General features: G+C 42.5%; 1 protein-coding gene across 1 annotated transcript in view; it reads left to right on the forward strand.

Annotated features, from left to right (window-relative positions):
- Positions 1 to 462: 462 nt before the first annotated feature.
- LOC124616593 (G-protein coupled receptor dmsr-1-like) overlaps positions 463 to 16,957 on the forward strand; it is a gene marked incomplete at its 3' end in the record, with an annotated part of 59,864 nt that continues 43,369 nt past the window's right edge. The window contains exon 1 of the mRNA XM_047144914.1: positions 463 to 572. Within this exon, the coding sequence (XP_047000870.1) occupies positions 463 to 572 (110 nt within the window). The remainder of the gene's footprint in view (positions 573 to 16,957) is intronic.

The raw sequence follows: 16,957 nt of genomic DNA on the forward strand, positions 1-16,957 counted from the left end.
TCACGGTACACTCGTGAAATGATCGCACGGGAAAATCCCCACTTCATCGCTGCCTCGGCAGTTCAGGGTCCTATCACTCGTCCGCCGATTAGAACAGCACGCTCAAACTCACTTAAATCTTGATAAGCTGCCATTGTAGCAGCAGTAACCCATCTAGAAACTGCGCCAGGGACTTGTCTTACATAAGTGTTGCCGACTGCAATGCCGTATTCTACCTGTTTCCATATGTCTGTATTTGGATACGTATGCCCATACCAGATTCTTTGGCGCTTTAGTGTAAAATTACATTCACATAGTACAAAATATGTAATTTGAAATGTTATTTTATCATTTTTAGTACTTTGTTTACAACGTCAAACTTTTCTTTTTTTGCAGCTAAACGCGAGTTATGTGACGTCCAAAAGGCATTCTTCGTCCCGCTAAGTGATTCGCCGGCGGCTGGTGTAAGAGGAAGCCGGCGCCATGTTGTCCATGGAGAACGCCACGGAGCTGATGGCGCGGTTCAACCTGTCGTGGGAAGAGTGGGCCATTCTCATCAACTTCTCCATGCAGACTGTGCCGCCGCCATTCGTGTGAGTACAGCCACATGTTACGTTAGACTTGTTGCTTGCCCCTCTTCACGCTTGCCACACTGAAACGCTGCCTGACTGTACGTAACGCGCCGTGAGCTTCGCATCGCCAGCTCACTACAATTAGTCTGAGAACAACGTGCTAAAATGTACTCCAGTAGAACGCTAGCCGCAGATGTTTGACTTATCTCAAAGCAGTAACTAAAGTACAGGAATGTGATCCTGGGGTAACTGTTGCAAAATCGATATATTATCTTATTAATTGTAGAATGCCATTGGTAAATATCTGTAATAGAATCTTACAAAGACTAACTGCAGTGATTTTTCTGTCGAGTAAAGAAGATATTCACTGCCTAACGAAATAAGTGAAACGCCTAGTAGGTGAGGGGGAAACGGAACGGATCTTAATGGTTTGAGAGATCATGTGATGATATTTCAAAGATATCAAAATCAAATCAGATGTGTAATGAATATGATGACAGGATGTATGCACTGGTTCCGTTGGGAGTTGTTTCTCCTCCTCATGCAAGGTGGCCCAGTAATTTCTGATCTGTCCATTTCCTGGATACCGGCACCGGGACGGAGTCGACATCAGAACTAACCCCACACATGTACTATTGGGGACAGATCTGGCGAATATGCTGGCCTCTGGATTACCTCAACATGACGCAGACAGGCTTTACAGACAGGTGTGTGGACGAACATTGTGCTATTGAAAAATAGCAATACGATGATGTTGCACGAGAGGTAACATGTGAAGATCTAGGATGTTCGTGAATCATGGTTGTCACACCAGAGTTACGTAAATCACCTGATATTACACCTGACGTCTCCGCAGAAAATAGGATACTTGTGGTACGGTTTTATGGGACCAAATTGCTGAAGTCGTCGGTCCCTAAGCTTCCACACTGCTTTAATCTATCTTATAACTATGAAACTTCCTCGCAGATTAAAACTGTGTGCCCCACAGAGACTCGGGATCTTTGCCTTACATGGGCAAGTGCTCTCCCAACTGACCTACCCAAGCACGGATCACGCTCCGTCATCACAGCTTTACTTCTGCCAGTACCTAGTCTCCTACCATCCTAAGCGAAGCTTCTGGAAAGTTTGGGAGGTGGGAGACGAGGTACTGGCAGAAGTAAAGTTGTGAGGACGGGGCGAGAGTAGTGCTTGGGTAGCTCTGTTAGTAGAGCACTGGCCCGCTTAAGTCAAAGGTCCCGAATTCGAGTCTCGGTCCGGCACACAGTTTTAATCTGCCAGGAAGTTTAATATCAGCGCAAACTCCGCAGCAGAGTGAAAATCTCATTCTGATAACTTGAAATAAGTTACACTAAGAACAACACACACACCTATGCCATAAGGAGGACGCGAACCTCCGACGGGTTCAGCCGCGCGGACCGTGACAAGATGCCTAGACCGCTCGGCTACTCTTCGCGGCACGCCTCCGCAGACCATGACGTCAGAAGCTACACTGCTCTGCTTCTCCTAAACATGGAAGAAATGGCCCTCTCCACACGTGACACCATCCACGCTGACGACGTTAACGTGGGGTAGTACAGAACCGCAGTTCATCGAACACAATGCAATGCTATTCATCAGCCGTCAGTCACAGCACCACTTAACTCTCCGCCGCACATAATGTGAAGTTAACGGCAGCCTATCGATTGGACGCTAATCTCATAATCTGGATGTTGGTAGTCTCTGACCAGTGGTATGTGATGGCGTAGAATAGTCTAGAATGGCAGGCGCAAATGTGATGCTGTTATGACGTGCATTGTACCGGTACGCGACAGCGTAGGTTAAGAGAGTAAATTAAAATTTTCCTTAAATTCACTCTAGTGTATCCACAGGCGACATCCAGGGAGAGGTGTTGACATAGCTTGTTGCAGAAAGAAGCTATCAGCATTGAAAATTGTTCGTGAACATGAGCAGACGTTCTTGTATCGTCACTGATCGCCAGGCATAAGTTACACATGCAGCAGAGCGTCCACTGTGTGGTGGAGAAACAGATATATATTCGTCAGCCCTTGTTTCATGGAACACGCTGTATGTGAGACACAATAACACCTATCATAGACTTGATAATGCAGTTAATAGCATGTAATTAATTGTTAAGGAAGAATAGCGGAACAGGAACCGCTGATCTCTATTAAAGAAGCAGGCCGCACTCTTTCACAATGAAAAGAGCTCCACGTCATGCCTCCCACCCATCTCCATAAATACTGCGCTTCTCCAGTTCTGAATTCAGTTTCTCACTAGTACCGCTGCCGTTCGTACTAATGTAATCGATTCAATGAATATTATTGCGTACTGCTATTCATGTGTTAGCTGTTCCATCCGTTTTAGTGAACATGTTGCTTGCCGTAAGCATGATCTGCCACTCGTAGGAAATCACACTGACTGTCTACCCCATCGCTGATGGGGATATTGAGGATCTTCCTACAAAAGCACGTCATTGGTTATTTATTATATAAACAAATTGTCATTGATGGGTGACAGGTGCATCCATTACTCCTGTACCTGATCGTCCCTGCTAGCACCTCTAGTTTCCAGTACCTATTGTTCCGGTGGGGTCAGGATCTGCCAACTACTAGACTTCTGATGGGTCACTGTCTGTCATCAGCATCTTCAGGAGCAGGACAGAAGACGGCCTAATTAAGTGTGGGGGTATAACCTCACGCTACAGCTTCGCCTGCCAGGCATCAGCTTGCGGGGCTTCGGCTGAACTGCTTATATAGTGGTATTGGGTTCCAACACAGCCAAGCTGACAACAGAAGTGAGTGGAATTCCTCCTTGTCACTGGCATGAGGCATCAGCTGGCATTGCCTATCAGCAGAATTTCTCCATGCCACTGGCACAAGGCAACAGCCGGCATTGCCTACCAGCAGAATTTCTCCATGCCACTGGCACAAGGCAACAGCTGACATTAGCTGACAGCGCTGCTCTCTGACAACAAAGGCCGCAGAAGTCCTCTCTGCCACTGGCACAAGGCAACAGCTAAGCCTAACTAGAAGACGAAGAATTGCAAATCTGAATATTAAAATCCTAATCATATTTTATTAGCTTCAAAAGATGCTGTACAGGTTCCGAAACATCATCCTAGCAATGTATGACTTTCTCCACTTGGCACCTCTACAATTTGGTGCCAGAACTGGTTCTCTGACAACATCTTCATGACATTGATGTCCTGGAATGATTTACGAGCTAGGAGAGGGCGTTACATCGTTAGTAACAGGGTTCTGACCTGTCGAACGGTGTTCACATGTCTCAGCTACTAGTGCAACGTGATTTTCTACTAACAATTTAACACTATTTTATGGCATTTGTTGTTGTGGTCTTCAGTCCTGAGACTGGTTTGATGCAGCTCTCCATGCTACTCTATCCTGTGCAAGCTTTTTCATCTCCCAGTACCTCCTGCAACCTACATCCTTCTGAATCTGCCTAGTGTATTCATCTCTTGGTCTCCCTCTACGATTTTTACCCTCCACGCTGCCCTCCAGTACCAAATTGGTGATCCCTTGATGCCTCAGAACATGTCCTACCAACCGATCCCTTCTTCTGGTCAAGTTGTGCCACAAACTTCTCTTCTCCCCAATCCTATTCAATACTTCCTCATTAGTTATGTGATCTACCCATCTAATCTTCAGCATTCTTCTGTAGCACCACTTTTCGAAAGCTTCTATTCTCTTCTTGTCCAAACTATTTATCGTCCATGTTTCACTTCCATACATGGCTACACTCCATACGAATACTTTCAGAAATGACTTCCTAACACTTAAATCAGTACTGGATGTTAACAAATTTCTCATCTTCAGAAACGCTTTCCTTGCCATTGCCAGCCTACATTTTATATCCTCTCTACTTCGACCATCATCAGTTATTTAGCGCCCCAAATAGCAAAACTCCTTTACTACTTTAAGTGCCTCATTTCCTAATCTAATTCCCTCAGCATCACCCGACTTAATTAGACTACATTCCATTATCCTTATTTTGCTTTTGTTGATGTTCATCTTATATCCTCCTTTCAAGACACTGTCCATTCCATTCAACTGCTCTTCCAAGTCCTTTGCTGTCTCTGACAGAATTGCAATGTCATCGGCGAACCTCAAAGTTATTTTATGACATACAACATGCAAACTGTCTTTCGTCAGATCTGATAAACCGGTAGACCTGTCGCAATTTAGAGGAAGTAAGGAATCTTATTTCGTAGCCTCGAAGTGTAAGATTTGTATTTTAACTGGACAGTGTGGCAGGTTATACACTGGAACCAGCTACTTGCGCCACTAGTAAGCATTATGGTCAAGCAACACACGATGGTACTCAGTCACTGTGCAATGATTAGATGTAAAGATTAGTTTAGATTGTTTATATAAATATCGGAAGCAGTCATGTCTGTCGAGTTTTGCTGCTGATTTTGAAAGTAGAAGTGTCTTTTCCGTATAAGTCTTGTAACTGTAAAAGAGATAACCAACTGAACAAAGATGTTGGAAAGATGTTGAACGAAGATGCTGTATCCCCTGTGATGGAGAAAATATTGAAATTGTTAGACGATAATACCCAGCAGAAATAAATAATCGTGAACTAAGCAAGCAATTAAAAGCTTCGGAAGCTGTGCAACAGTCCCTCTCGGGCTCAGATGTGGTTAAGGCAGTAGTGAGTATATCCTCCTCCTCCTTCTCCTCGGCCGGCCGAAGTGGCCGTGCGGTTAAAGGCGTTGCAGTCTGGAACCGCAAGACCGCTACGGTCGCATGTTCGAATCCTGCCTCGGGCATGGATGTTTGTGATGTCCTTAGGTTAGTTAGGTTTAACTAGTTCTAAGTTATAGGGGACTAATGACCTCAGCAGTTGAGTCCCATAGTGCTCAGAGCCATTTGAACCTTCTCCTCGTCCTGCTCCTCCTCCTCCATAGATCATTTAACAGATAACTTTATAATACCCTTCTCTAGTAAAACTACAGAGAACGTGACAGTACTCATAAATGATATATTAGCGACAGCCGAACTGGGAAATTAGGCAGATGAGAAGAGTCCGCTGATGACCAACCTACAGCTGACGGATGAGAATAAAACGTATGTGACATACCACGAAACGCCTAGCAAAGCTTGCACATTTGAACAATTAGCAAACAATTACGTTAAGGATATCGTAAAGAGTGCTAGATTTTTTTGAGAGTAGTTGAGTAGATAGTGCAAGAAGTCAATCAAATTGTTTGAGCGTTTCTTACAGAATTATAAAAGTGAACATACAGACTTGTGAAATGACACAGAATCCAGAAGCGGATCGAGTCATTCTCAGGGAAGCGGAAAGGAGGGTTCTAGACGTCTGTCTATGAGAAATTCCCGTGGAACTTTCATGTAGTGTCCGGATGGAAAATCCGGATGATATAGTTGCAGAACCTCGCATTGCTGTGCACTTACAGGAAATCTACACTACTATGAAAATAGGCAACGATCGACAAAGCTTTGTATCCGAAAAAAATGTTATCAGTGTGAGAAGAAAGGGCGTTTGAAGGTGCAATATCTCAGTCACAGTGTTATATTTCTTTGGTCACAAGGCAAGCAAAATCAGAAATAAGAAGCAGGTTAAACGAAAGAGAAATAGGCATTAAATGCTAATGGGAATGTTTCTTCCGTCAGAAAGCATTTACAGCAAACCAAAATACTGCAAAGACATGGGCAGCCACGGTTCGTTGCTTGATGGGTTTAGTACACGGCAAGTAACATAAATTTGCAGTAATCACTGGAACACGTGTATGTCAGTAGTCTGGACCTCGATAGCAAGAGAAGACTAAACGCTCCTAAACACAAATTACGTGGCTTAGAAAATAGTGACATAAGGCCACTGCAGACAACACACCTCAGCTTTATGATAGGAACTAAAGCGCTTCGTGAGCAAATGGAAGTGTTGCCAACTGTAGGTCAAGAATATTCCACGACTGACTTCCTAGACAGACTGCACACCAAAACTGATCTTTAGCAGCTTTCTGTTGAACTTAGTGGGAATTAATTCCAATGCGTGTATCAGCTGTAAGTTTTTCAATGTTGCAAGGTGCACTGATTGCTTAAGTGGCACCAGCTGAACTAAGAATATGTGACAAAGTACCTGCAGGTACCGGGAGTTGATTTGGGCCGGCTGGGGTGGCCGAGCGGTTCTACGCTCTACAGTCTGGAACCGCGTGACTGCTGCGGTCGCAGGTTCGAATCCTGCCTCGGGCATAGATGTGTGTAATGTCCTTAGTTTGTTTGGTTTAAGTGGTTCTAAGTTCTAGGGGACTGATGACCTCAGAAGTTAAGTCCCACAGTGGTCAGAGCCATATGAACCATTTTTGAAGTTGATTTGGATAACTGTGAATTTCGATGTATTAGTTTCTGTTGAGCCACTGGAGAACAATGAAGCATTAGATGAAAGCCATTGTTTTATACGCAGAAGGTAGCGCACGTAAGCAATGTACAGGGCGAATTAACAGTTCCAGTAAGGGTGGATAATTTTAGATGGACTACATGAATCTCCTGAAGACATTAAAAGTAATAAATTTAGATGTACCCGATAAGGATATCGATAGATCATCAGATGATGACAGCCGCAAGCAAACCGTCAATACATCTGCACTGCCGGCCGGAGTGGCCGTGCGTTTCTAGGCGTTACAGTCTGGAACCGAGTGACAGCTACGGTCGCAGGTTCGAATCCTGCCTCGGGCATGGATGTGTGTGATGTCCTTAGGCTAGTTAGGTTTAAGTAGTTCTAAGTTCTGGGGGACTGATGACCTCAGAAGTTAAGTCCCATAGTGCTCAGAGCCATTTGAACCATTTTGCATCTGCGCTGTGTGCAAAGGGAAGCCACATGAAGGACAGTGACCAGGAAGCCATTGCAACATTGTTGTTAAAATACTCAGTTATGTTTAACTCAGATAGTCCGTCGCCAGTAATATACTACATTTCATTACAACAGGTAATAATACACTAGTCTACAAGAAATCATATACAATACCAAAGCACTTGCAGAAGCTGATAGAGGAATGTATAGATCAAAAACTAACCGAAAGCACTATCGAACGTAGACACAGCCTGTGATCAGATAATATTGTGATTGTACCATAATCGTCATCCGACAGAATCAGGAAGTACAGGTTCTGTTGAGAGTACTATTTCCTAAACACACACCATAACCGATACCGAATATTATGGAAAAATTACACTTTTGGGGAGAATGGGAATTTGCCAGCAGATCTTAGGAACGGTTACCACCAATTTGAAGTATGCCCAGAAGACAGACCTGAAACAGCATTCACAGCACCCTCAGGACATTATCAATATCGTAGGATGGCAGACACTCTTCAGGTTCCTCAACACGATACTCACTACGTAGAGCTTGTAACAGCATTTCAGCGGTAGAGCAATGAGATTGTTAGTTCTTATGTATCGGTATCGACGTTATAAACCGAACATCGATGAACTGAACTCGCGATTAGTGATAGATATTTACTTCACCAAATGTCGTAATTAAATCGTTTATAATCGACGGTTTATTAGTTGCTATTTAAATATTTATGATAAGTTCAAATTAGTTCCAGCGACACCAAATTCCCTATAGACTGGTTGTAATCTCAAATCTATAATCAGTCATAACAGTGTTATTAATTCCTAACGTCAAAGAGTTTCTGTATAAGCGCCGAGCGCTTCAGTCAAAGAATATCGCAACACATTATGTCTATAAATAATATTGTAAAACTTGAATGATAAATGAGTGAATTGACGCGATATGCTGGTTTATTACACAGAGCCGTGAGGAAGAAGCTTTCCCAGGTGTTGGGGGGGAATTATAAGTTATATGCTCCATAACTATCGCTAAGTTCCATGGTCTATTAGTTATTACGAATGAAATTGTCTATCTATGTTCACTTTCTAAATAGTGTTAACTTCAGGCTATTTAATTAAAAGTCACTTCTGTCTAATATATGCAAGTCCTCTGAATTCTAAAGTCAAAGTATCGTTTCTCTGCGTCATAGTAGATCGAAATAATCAGTTCTGAAAAAAACAATCTAATTCCATCTACAAATACGAGCGTTCAAAAGTATGGCCTGCTTTGGCTAACTCTCGTAATGTAGTAACAATGGACTGAATTATCCTTAGCCATTACTCACGAATCTCAAAGAGTATTCACACGGAGTAGTCTTTGGGAACGTCGGTTCTACTCTGCGAATTTTAATTCTAATGATTTTGCGATTTACTATGATTTTGAATTTTCAGTTTGATTTTACTGGAATCCTATCTTTCTTTCGTATGTTAATAAATTACTAGGTATTATATTCCTGATTCAGTTTCTGGTTAATATCCAAATAATAGTGTTAACTGGAAATTTGTTTGCATGTTACCTTTTCATGTAATTTGGAACTTGTTTTGGGGAAATCTTTGGGAATTTTGGAGCTAATTCTTTTATTTTCATTTCTCGTCCGAGGAAGTGGCATTACAAGGTGTACTGTAGGCACTCCTGTGGTACAAAGTATAACGATCCTCCCTCGCGGAGGCCATGCGTGGTTAGTCGGAACCATGACGACAAATATGGCTGCCCTCACACTTCCATGCAGCCCAACATCGGGCAACTGACGCACCCGTATGCACCACAGACCTGGAAATTGTATGATTCCACCAGCCAGCCAAATGGAGACCCACTATGAGGTCCCCGTCAAACTTATTCAGGTGCTGACAACAGCGTCTCACACGATTTCGTTAGCATCTCCGTGCCTTTCACAGTGATCACTCAACCTCTGAGGCTACTCGTGTCCCACTTATACCCTACCAAGACGGGTAACAACACTAAACACGAAACATACTAATGCACTCTGGTAGCCATTCCATATAATTCCAAATCTAATCATTTATGAACCTTCTGAGGACGTGTGACTGTCCTAGTTACGTCAACATCCGATCATCTCCTCTTATATGTATCCCTTTTATGTCAGATAGGGTATTTTGTTTATATTAAACAATACTAATACACTCCTGCAGATGGCGCCCATTACTATTTCGATTTCTTAACGCCTGTAAACCGAAATAATTCGTCACAATAAGTGTGATTAAAAGAAATTACATATGCAACATGCTGGTATATAAATGGGGCCAACATGTTTTTCAACTGCAAACATTTCATACAATACAGGGTTCAATAGGATACCTTATGATACGAAGTGATCCACTCCCTACTGATCCCCTCCCTACACCATTCCCATCCCCCATCCCCTCTACATCCGTTTCTCATAAAACATTACTAACGAAAAATAATCTTAGCTCTAGAACTTCAATCAGCAACTTTAATGTTGAGGACCACACTATCAGCTCACCTCAGCTACATAGATGGATGACAACACGTTGCTGGAAAACCAAGAATTTCTTAGTTTGTGAGAATGAGTCCTTGAAATATATGAGGAACTCGGCATATGAAACATATCAGTCGGAGCAAGGGAAACGAGTTGGCTCCATTGCCACGTTCTGGCTCTTCTTGCACCATATCTCTTTAGCTGACATTCTGTGCCAATTCAAATGTATCATAACGGTGAAATTCACAACTGACTGCTCAGTCTCCAGCAACTAAGCCTCATAGACTGCATTCACCTGTTACCATAATTATAGACACGAACTTCGTTTCATAGGGAAGCAATGAAATGTTAAAAGTAGCTTACGTTTTCGGAAGTAGGACAGCTCTCTCCTGTATGAGCCCATATTCAACGTAAAGTTGACCAGTCCAGAATAATGGTTTCTGTTAGACATGTTAATGGGTGTAGGCAAATACGTTAAAGATAGAAATAATATCTGACGATGCATCACATTGCTTTGACATAACACTGATGCGTGAATTTGCTTAGTGATACTGAAATAAAGGAGCAGAGTGTTCACAGAATATTGTGGCTGATAGATTTGCAGTTGGCAGGGCATGCACGGGGAGAGCGGTAGTGGTGGGGGATGAGGGCTGGTGATGTAGAGGAAATACTGAGTGCTTGAGGGGAAGTGCCATTCTGAACTAAAGCCTTCACTCACATTTTCTGTAAGTATTAAGGGGGAATGTAGGTGAAAATGGACGTGTTCACATAATCTTACACACGTTTTCGTGTTTGAAAGGTAATCGAACAAAATTTTGCATGTGAGATAATTATGTCATGGGCTACATTTTGGAAATTTTTCAAATTTTTTCTCAAAAAGTTTCACCATGACATTGTTGGAAATTTTCGCAACACATGCCGTCACACAAAAATTACTTTACATCGAACTTTCATATTGTGGCAGGTAATTCCTAGTAATCAGATAAGCAGATATGAACAGGTTTTTAACAACAGTTTTAGAACTCTTACATTAAAAGAAATTGTGTATGAAAGAAAGCAATTTTAATTTTACAGAAAAGCAAATAATTTTGACAGAAATACACTTAGAAAAAATGTATACCACAGGAAGTTGTGTTATACAGTGAAAAAAGCCTGCAGAAAACTTCACTTTTGTAAATCCAGTGGTTCTGGGGAAAATGTTCCTTATACACTAAAAAATGAAAATTCTGGGAAATGCGCATAAACGATTTTATAAGGATTTACACCATAAACGAGTACCTTAGTGTTGACCAGAACCCTACAGTTGGTCTTCCTGTTCTTTGTGTATCTGTTTCCTTTTTAACTGATGTATCAGGTGTGCACTTTTGGCTATATGCTTTACAGGCAGTTCAGAACGTGCAACGTGTGCAGTATCTGTCTTCTTCAAGAGCTTCTCGGTGAAGCAACCTGCAACAAATCCTAGTCGATTAAGGGTCCTTATTCTTGCAATGTTACCATCATTAAACACCAGGCATGCATCATATGTCGCAGTTTTAACAACAGTAGATGAGCTAAATGTTGTTCATGGGCGTCTCTTCCAAATGAGACTGTTGAAGCTCTCATTTGGGTTTTGTGTTCCACGATGGACAAATCTGGATTAGCTAGAAACTGGACTGTTGGCTTTATGGTACTTAAGACTGCTTCAGGAAGAGTGTGTTTATGTGTATAGGTTTTGTTTTGTGCTTTTGCCTCCTAACATTTGCGCCACGATATACCACACAATTGATGTGCTGGCTTCTCATCAGGCAACAGCTTGTGTAAAATTTTGCCCACACTGACTTCTGCATTGGTTTCAATTCTCTGGTACTTTGCCTTAATGCTTTGCCATAATATATTTGCAAAGTGTGGATCTCTATGTCAGCCAGGTGTTATAGCTCACCCAGTGGCTCTCCATCTTTGAGTTTCACACCTTGTTGTTCTCGTTTCAGTTTCAGAAGTCTCCTGCCCGTCCATTTCTGAAATTGCCCCACACATTATATCTTTTCAATGGTGCATCTATTTCCATATGGCTTGTTTTCTACAACAGATTTGAAAGCACTAGAATCTCCAAGAAATTTCACATATCTGCATGTCTCATTTCGCTCTGATGAAATATTAATTTCATCCCTTTTGGCTCCATACCACCACTAGAAACATCATAATACGAGCTGCATATTATTTTGCGTTCTATTTTCCATTGCCTGTCTTCCTTTTTGCCTAACATTTTCCTCGGTGCACATATAGAACAATATTTGGACATCAACTGCAAACCCAAAACTTTTCCTGTGTCAACACTTATAACTGATGAAACACCGTGTAGGGAGGTGTGGCCACTTTTCGTCTATGTGCTGTCACATGAAACACATGCATCTGTAGAAGGCAAAGGGTCATTTACTTCTGTCAGAATGTCTATGTTAAATAAAACTGCCTCTTTCACTGCTGCTGACAAACTGCTGTTGAATTCTGTTTCCAAGGCGCTCAGAAGATGATTGTTCAGTGTTGAATACGAGGCAGGCAGAAGTGACGTATTCATTACTGCACAAAATAAATTGCTACCTTCCCTTGTAACACCAACACACTTGTCCCATAGCATAATCTTATGTTTGGGCTTCATACAACCAATTCTTAGCACTTGATGTTTTGAACTGAATCTCAGTTTGACAGCTGTCACAAAACGAGTGCATATTACACACAATACAATCTCTGTTATTGCTGTCACATGATCTTAAGGATTTATTGCCACAGTTACCACATGCACATGAATTTCTAATAGTAGAACACATAATTTCTAAATCAATTATCCTGAAACCACAATTCCATTTCTCTTTAGAGGACTGAAATTCTACGTTGGTACCAAGCTTCGTCTATGAACTGCTCGTCGTCTTATTAACTATCTTCCGCGGAATTATGTTGACTCACTTGTAGAAACTTGTTATTCACACGTACATGGCGAGCTTTAGCCACTTTCTTAAACTCTTTACCATCATATATTGGCAATTTAAACGGTAAATCATACAAAATAACCTTGAACGCAGTCCTAATTCTCGCATTGGCAGCAGAACTTAAATGTTTATATTTCTGCAGCAGAGACCACAACAGCTGCAAAATTAGCTAGCGGAAGATAACACGACGTAAACGGGTCCACAGCGTTCTGTACTCTTCCAATGCTTTAAGTAATAAAACATCGCAAACAAGAAGGGTGACGTCTAAAAAGTTGGTGTGGTGCTGAGCAGTGATTGAAACAAGACAGCTTTTTTTTATCATTTGTAGTTCGAATTAATGTATGAAATTTGGAGACAGTATTTCTAATATGCTACAGAACTATCTGGTGGAAAATTTTTGTATCACTTTTGATCAACTTTGCCTACGTCCCCACGTAAGTGGAGTCCCTCCACATTCCCACTTGCATAATAACCATTTAAAAAGCTCTGTGTGACGTCTGCTTTAGTTAGTATCTGCAAAGAATTCGGCTGAAAATGCCACTAAATCATTGATTTATTTTTTCCGAGATGCATCACGAGTTGAAAATGTTGAGTGAAACCCACATTTCTCTTATTGCCATATTAAAATTTCCTTCTTCTTATGAAACACAAGAGAATTTACATAGTGTTACTTCACTAGCATGCTGCGAAGACAACTCCGAGGAAATTGTGTAACAGCGGTTTATTAATATCATTAAGTGATGAACTGAGGGAAAGTAAAGTCAACAGCTACTGAAAAAACACATTCTCGGTACAAAAATAAACCACTAAAATCCTCTGTTACGCTCTTCCGTAACCCACGGCATTTCTCGTTTCACCAGCTATCGATGGCCCTTAGACGTTACAATTATTTCACCGCAAACACCAGTAGTTAGTTGAATAACGCGGTACATAATGAAGTTGTACTTCATAATCATATGGCAAAATACTCTTCTCCTTGTATGCTATCATTTGACAAAATCTCATTCCAATCTCCTAAACCGTTTATGAAATACACTGAAGTGCCAAAGTAAATTGGTATAGGCATGCGTATTCGCATACAGAGATATGCAAACAGGCAGGATACAGCGCTGTGATCGGCAATGCCTGTATAAGATGAGTGCCTCCCGCAGTTGTTAGATGGGTTACTGCTGCTACAATGGCAGGTTATCAAGATTTAAGTGAGTTTGAACGTGGTGTTACAGTCAGCGCATGAGCGGTGGGACACGACATCGCTGAGGTACCGATGAAGTGGGGATTTTTCCATACGGCCATTTCACGTGTTTACCGTGAATATCAGGAATCCAGTAAAACATCAAATCTCAGACATTGCTGCTGCTGGAAATAGATCTTGCAAGAACGGGTCCAACGACGACTGAAACCAATAGTTCAGTGTGTCAGAGGTCCAACCCTTCCACAAATTGCTGCAGACTTCAATATTGGGCTATCGACAAGTGTCAGCGTGCGAAACATCCAACGAAACATAATCGATATGGGCTTTCGGAGCCGAAGGCCCACTCCTGTGCTGCAGGACACAAAGGTTTACGCCTCGCCTGGGACCGTCAACGCTGACATTGGACTGTTGACGACTGGAAACATTTTGCCTGGCCGGACGAGTCTCGTTCCGAATTGTATCGCAGATGGACGTGTACGGGTATGGAGACAACTTCATGAATTCGTGGATCCTGCATTTCAGCAGGGGACCGTTGAAGTTGGTGAAGGCTCTGTAGTGGTGTGGGGCGCGTCCTGTAGGAGTGATACGACTCTCAAGGGTCAAACGTACGTAAGACTCTTGTGTGATCACCTGCATCCATTGATGTGCATTCCTACGGACTTGGACAATTCCAGCAGGACACTGCGACACACCACACGTCCATAATTGCTACATAGTGGTTCTGGGAGCACTGTTCTGAGTTTAAACTCTTCCGCTGGCCACCAGACTCCCCAGACATGAACGTTATTGAGCATATTGGTGATGCTTTGCAACATGCTGTTCGGAAGAGACCTGCACCCCCCCCCCCCCCCCCGCCCCCGTACTCTTACGGAATTATGGACAGCCATGCAGGATTCATGATGTCAGTTCCCTCTAGCACTACCTCAGTCATTAGTCGAGTCCATGCCACGTTGTGTAGCAGCATTTCTGCGTGCTCGCGTGGGCACTACACGATATTAGGAAGGCGCACCAGTTTCTTTGGCTCTTCAGTGTATGAGAGTTGTTGTAGATGTTTAATTCTGGTATTATCGCTAGTGCGGGCAAACACAAATGAGTGTACTACATCAGATCAATTTTCTACGGTTTGGTGACAGATAGAGTTCTCCATTACGTCTAAAGGAAGCTTGAGTATGTCAGCTAAATTTCATACGCCGAATTTCATACACCGAACACATAACTATAGCAACCTCTGTTACTCACTGGAAACTTTCTCGAAGTTTGCACCGTATCTTACTTACATGCAAGTATCACAGTCCCTATGACCATTAACTAAATGATGGCACTTCCTCATGGAGCTGACATATAAATGTAACAATGTATTTTTTTACGGAATATTTTCCACAAAATCATTTGACAAATATTGCGGGTCATGCACCTCGAACCTACCATCGCAGCATTTCGGTGATTAGCCAAAAACGGTCAAACGTTGTCGGCCTCCCTTCTTGAACAAACGAATGAACTCGTCCAGCCCTTTCCACCAAAACTTGTCGCAGCGCACACCGTATTCTGTGCAGACTCTCCGTACTCTCGTTCTAGTCCCTGACCCACCACTAGCGCCTTTATTTCGTAATAGTTATGAAGCTTCTATGCTGAACGACGTTTTATTTTTTTTAGTTTGTATTCAGTGGACATTCAGTGCAGCTAGCATGTAGTACATATGTGTTAAATCTGATAATGTAAACAACCTTCTGTTTAGACCACAAAACTATCGTGACAAAAGGCAGGACATAAATTTTTTTCAGACTGCTGACAGAAAATCGTATTAAAAAAAAGTAGTAATACTGTAAATTGTTCTGTAGTAATACTGTGACGTGATCTTCGGGTTCTTCTTTAGTTTCGACGAAGTATAGACTACTAGTACTCAGTTACAGCTATGCCGCCTGACACAGTACACGGCATGGTATAGAAGCTCTCTGTGGGAAGAGCCATGCAAAAACATGTGCAGGCTACAGCTTCTTAAAACGTCCATGATCAGTTTAGAAGACTTCGGAATTTCGGGAGCGAGGATACTGGTGGTATTAGGGGGAACAGCGTAGACACTTAACGAAAGTTACTAGCAGATCACGAAAGCAGTCAAACGAATGGAATGTATGCTTTAAATCACCTTGTGATATTTTATCACATGGACGATTTGTGTGGCCCCTCATGTCTTTCCTGCGAACATGACCGAGGATGCTGCAGACATGGTTGCGCCTCCTCACAGCGGACAGTGGGTATCGTTTGCTTCTTGCTCAGTCCACAAGCCACGACCTACTAGGGACAGCAGGTTAGTATGGTGGCCTCCATGCCACTGAGTTTCTCTACATTTTTATCGCAGATGCATTGTATGCACTCGCATCAAGTTGAGGACTGTGGACGGATACGGCGAAAAGTGTTGTACAAGTAAGGGACCATTGTACATCGCGGCGCAGGCCAGTGTGGCCGAGCGGTTCTAGGCGCTGCAGTCTGGAACCACGTGACCGCTACGGTCACAGGTTTCAATCCTGCCTCGGGCATGGATGTGTGTGATGTCCTTAGTTAGGTTTAAGTAGTTCTAAGTTCTAGGACACTGATGACCTCAGAAGTTAAGTCCCATAATGCTCAGTGCCATTTGAACCAGTTGTGAAGTTGATTTGGGTAACCGTGAATTTCGATGTATTAGTTTTTGTTGAGCCACTGGAGAACAATGAAGCATTAGATGAAAGGCATTGTTTTATACGCAGAAGGTAGTGCATGTAAGCAATCTACTGGGCGAATTAACAGTTCCAGTATGCGTGGATAATTTTGTACTTCGCGGCGTGTACGAGGAACTGGAAATACTCATTTCGTTGGAGGCCTCGGTGCAATAGTATTGAGACAAATTTCGCTGCTGATGGTGGATAATCCATTGGTGGAACTGAACGCT

The sequence above is a fragment of the Schistocerca americana genome, chromosome 5 (genome assembly GCF_021461395.2).
Source record: "Schistocerca americana isolate TAMUIC-IGC-003095 chromosome 5, iqSchAmer2.1, whole genome shotgun sequence".
In the NCBI taxonomy this organism is placed as follows: Eukaryota; Metazoa; Arthropoda; class Insecta; order Orthoptera; family Acrididae; genus Schistocerca; species Schistocerca americana.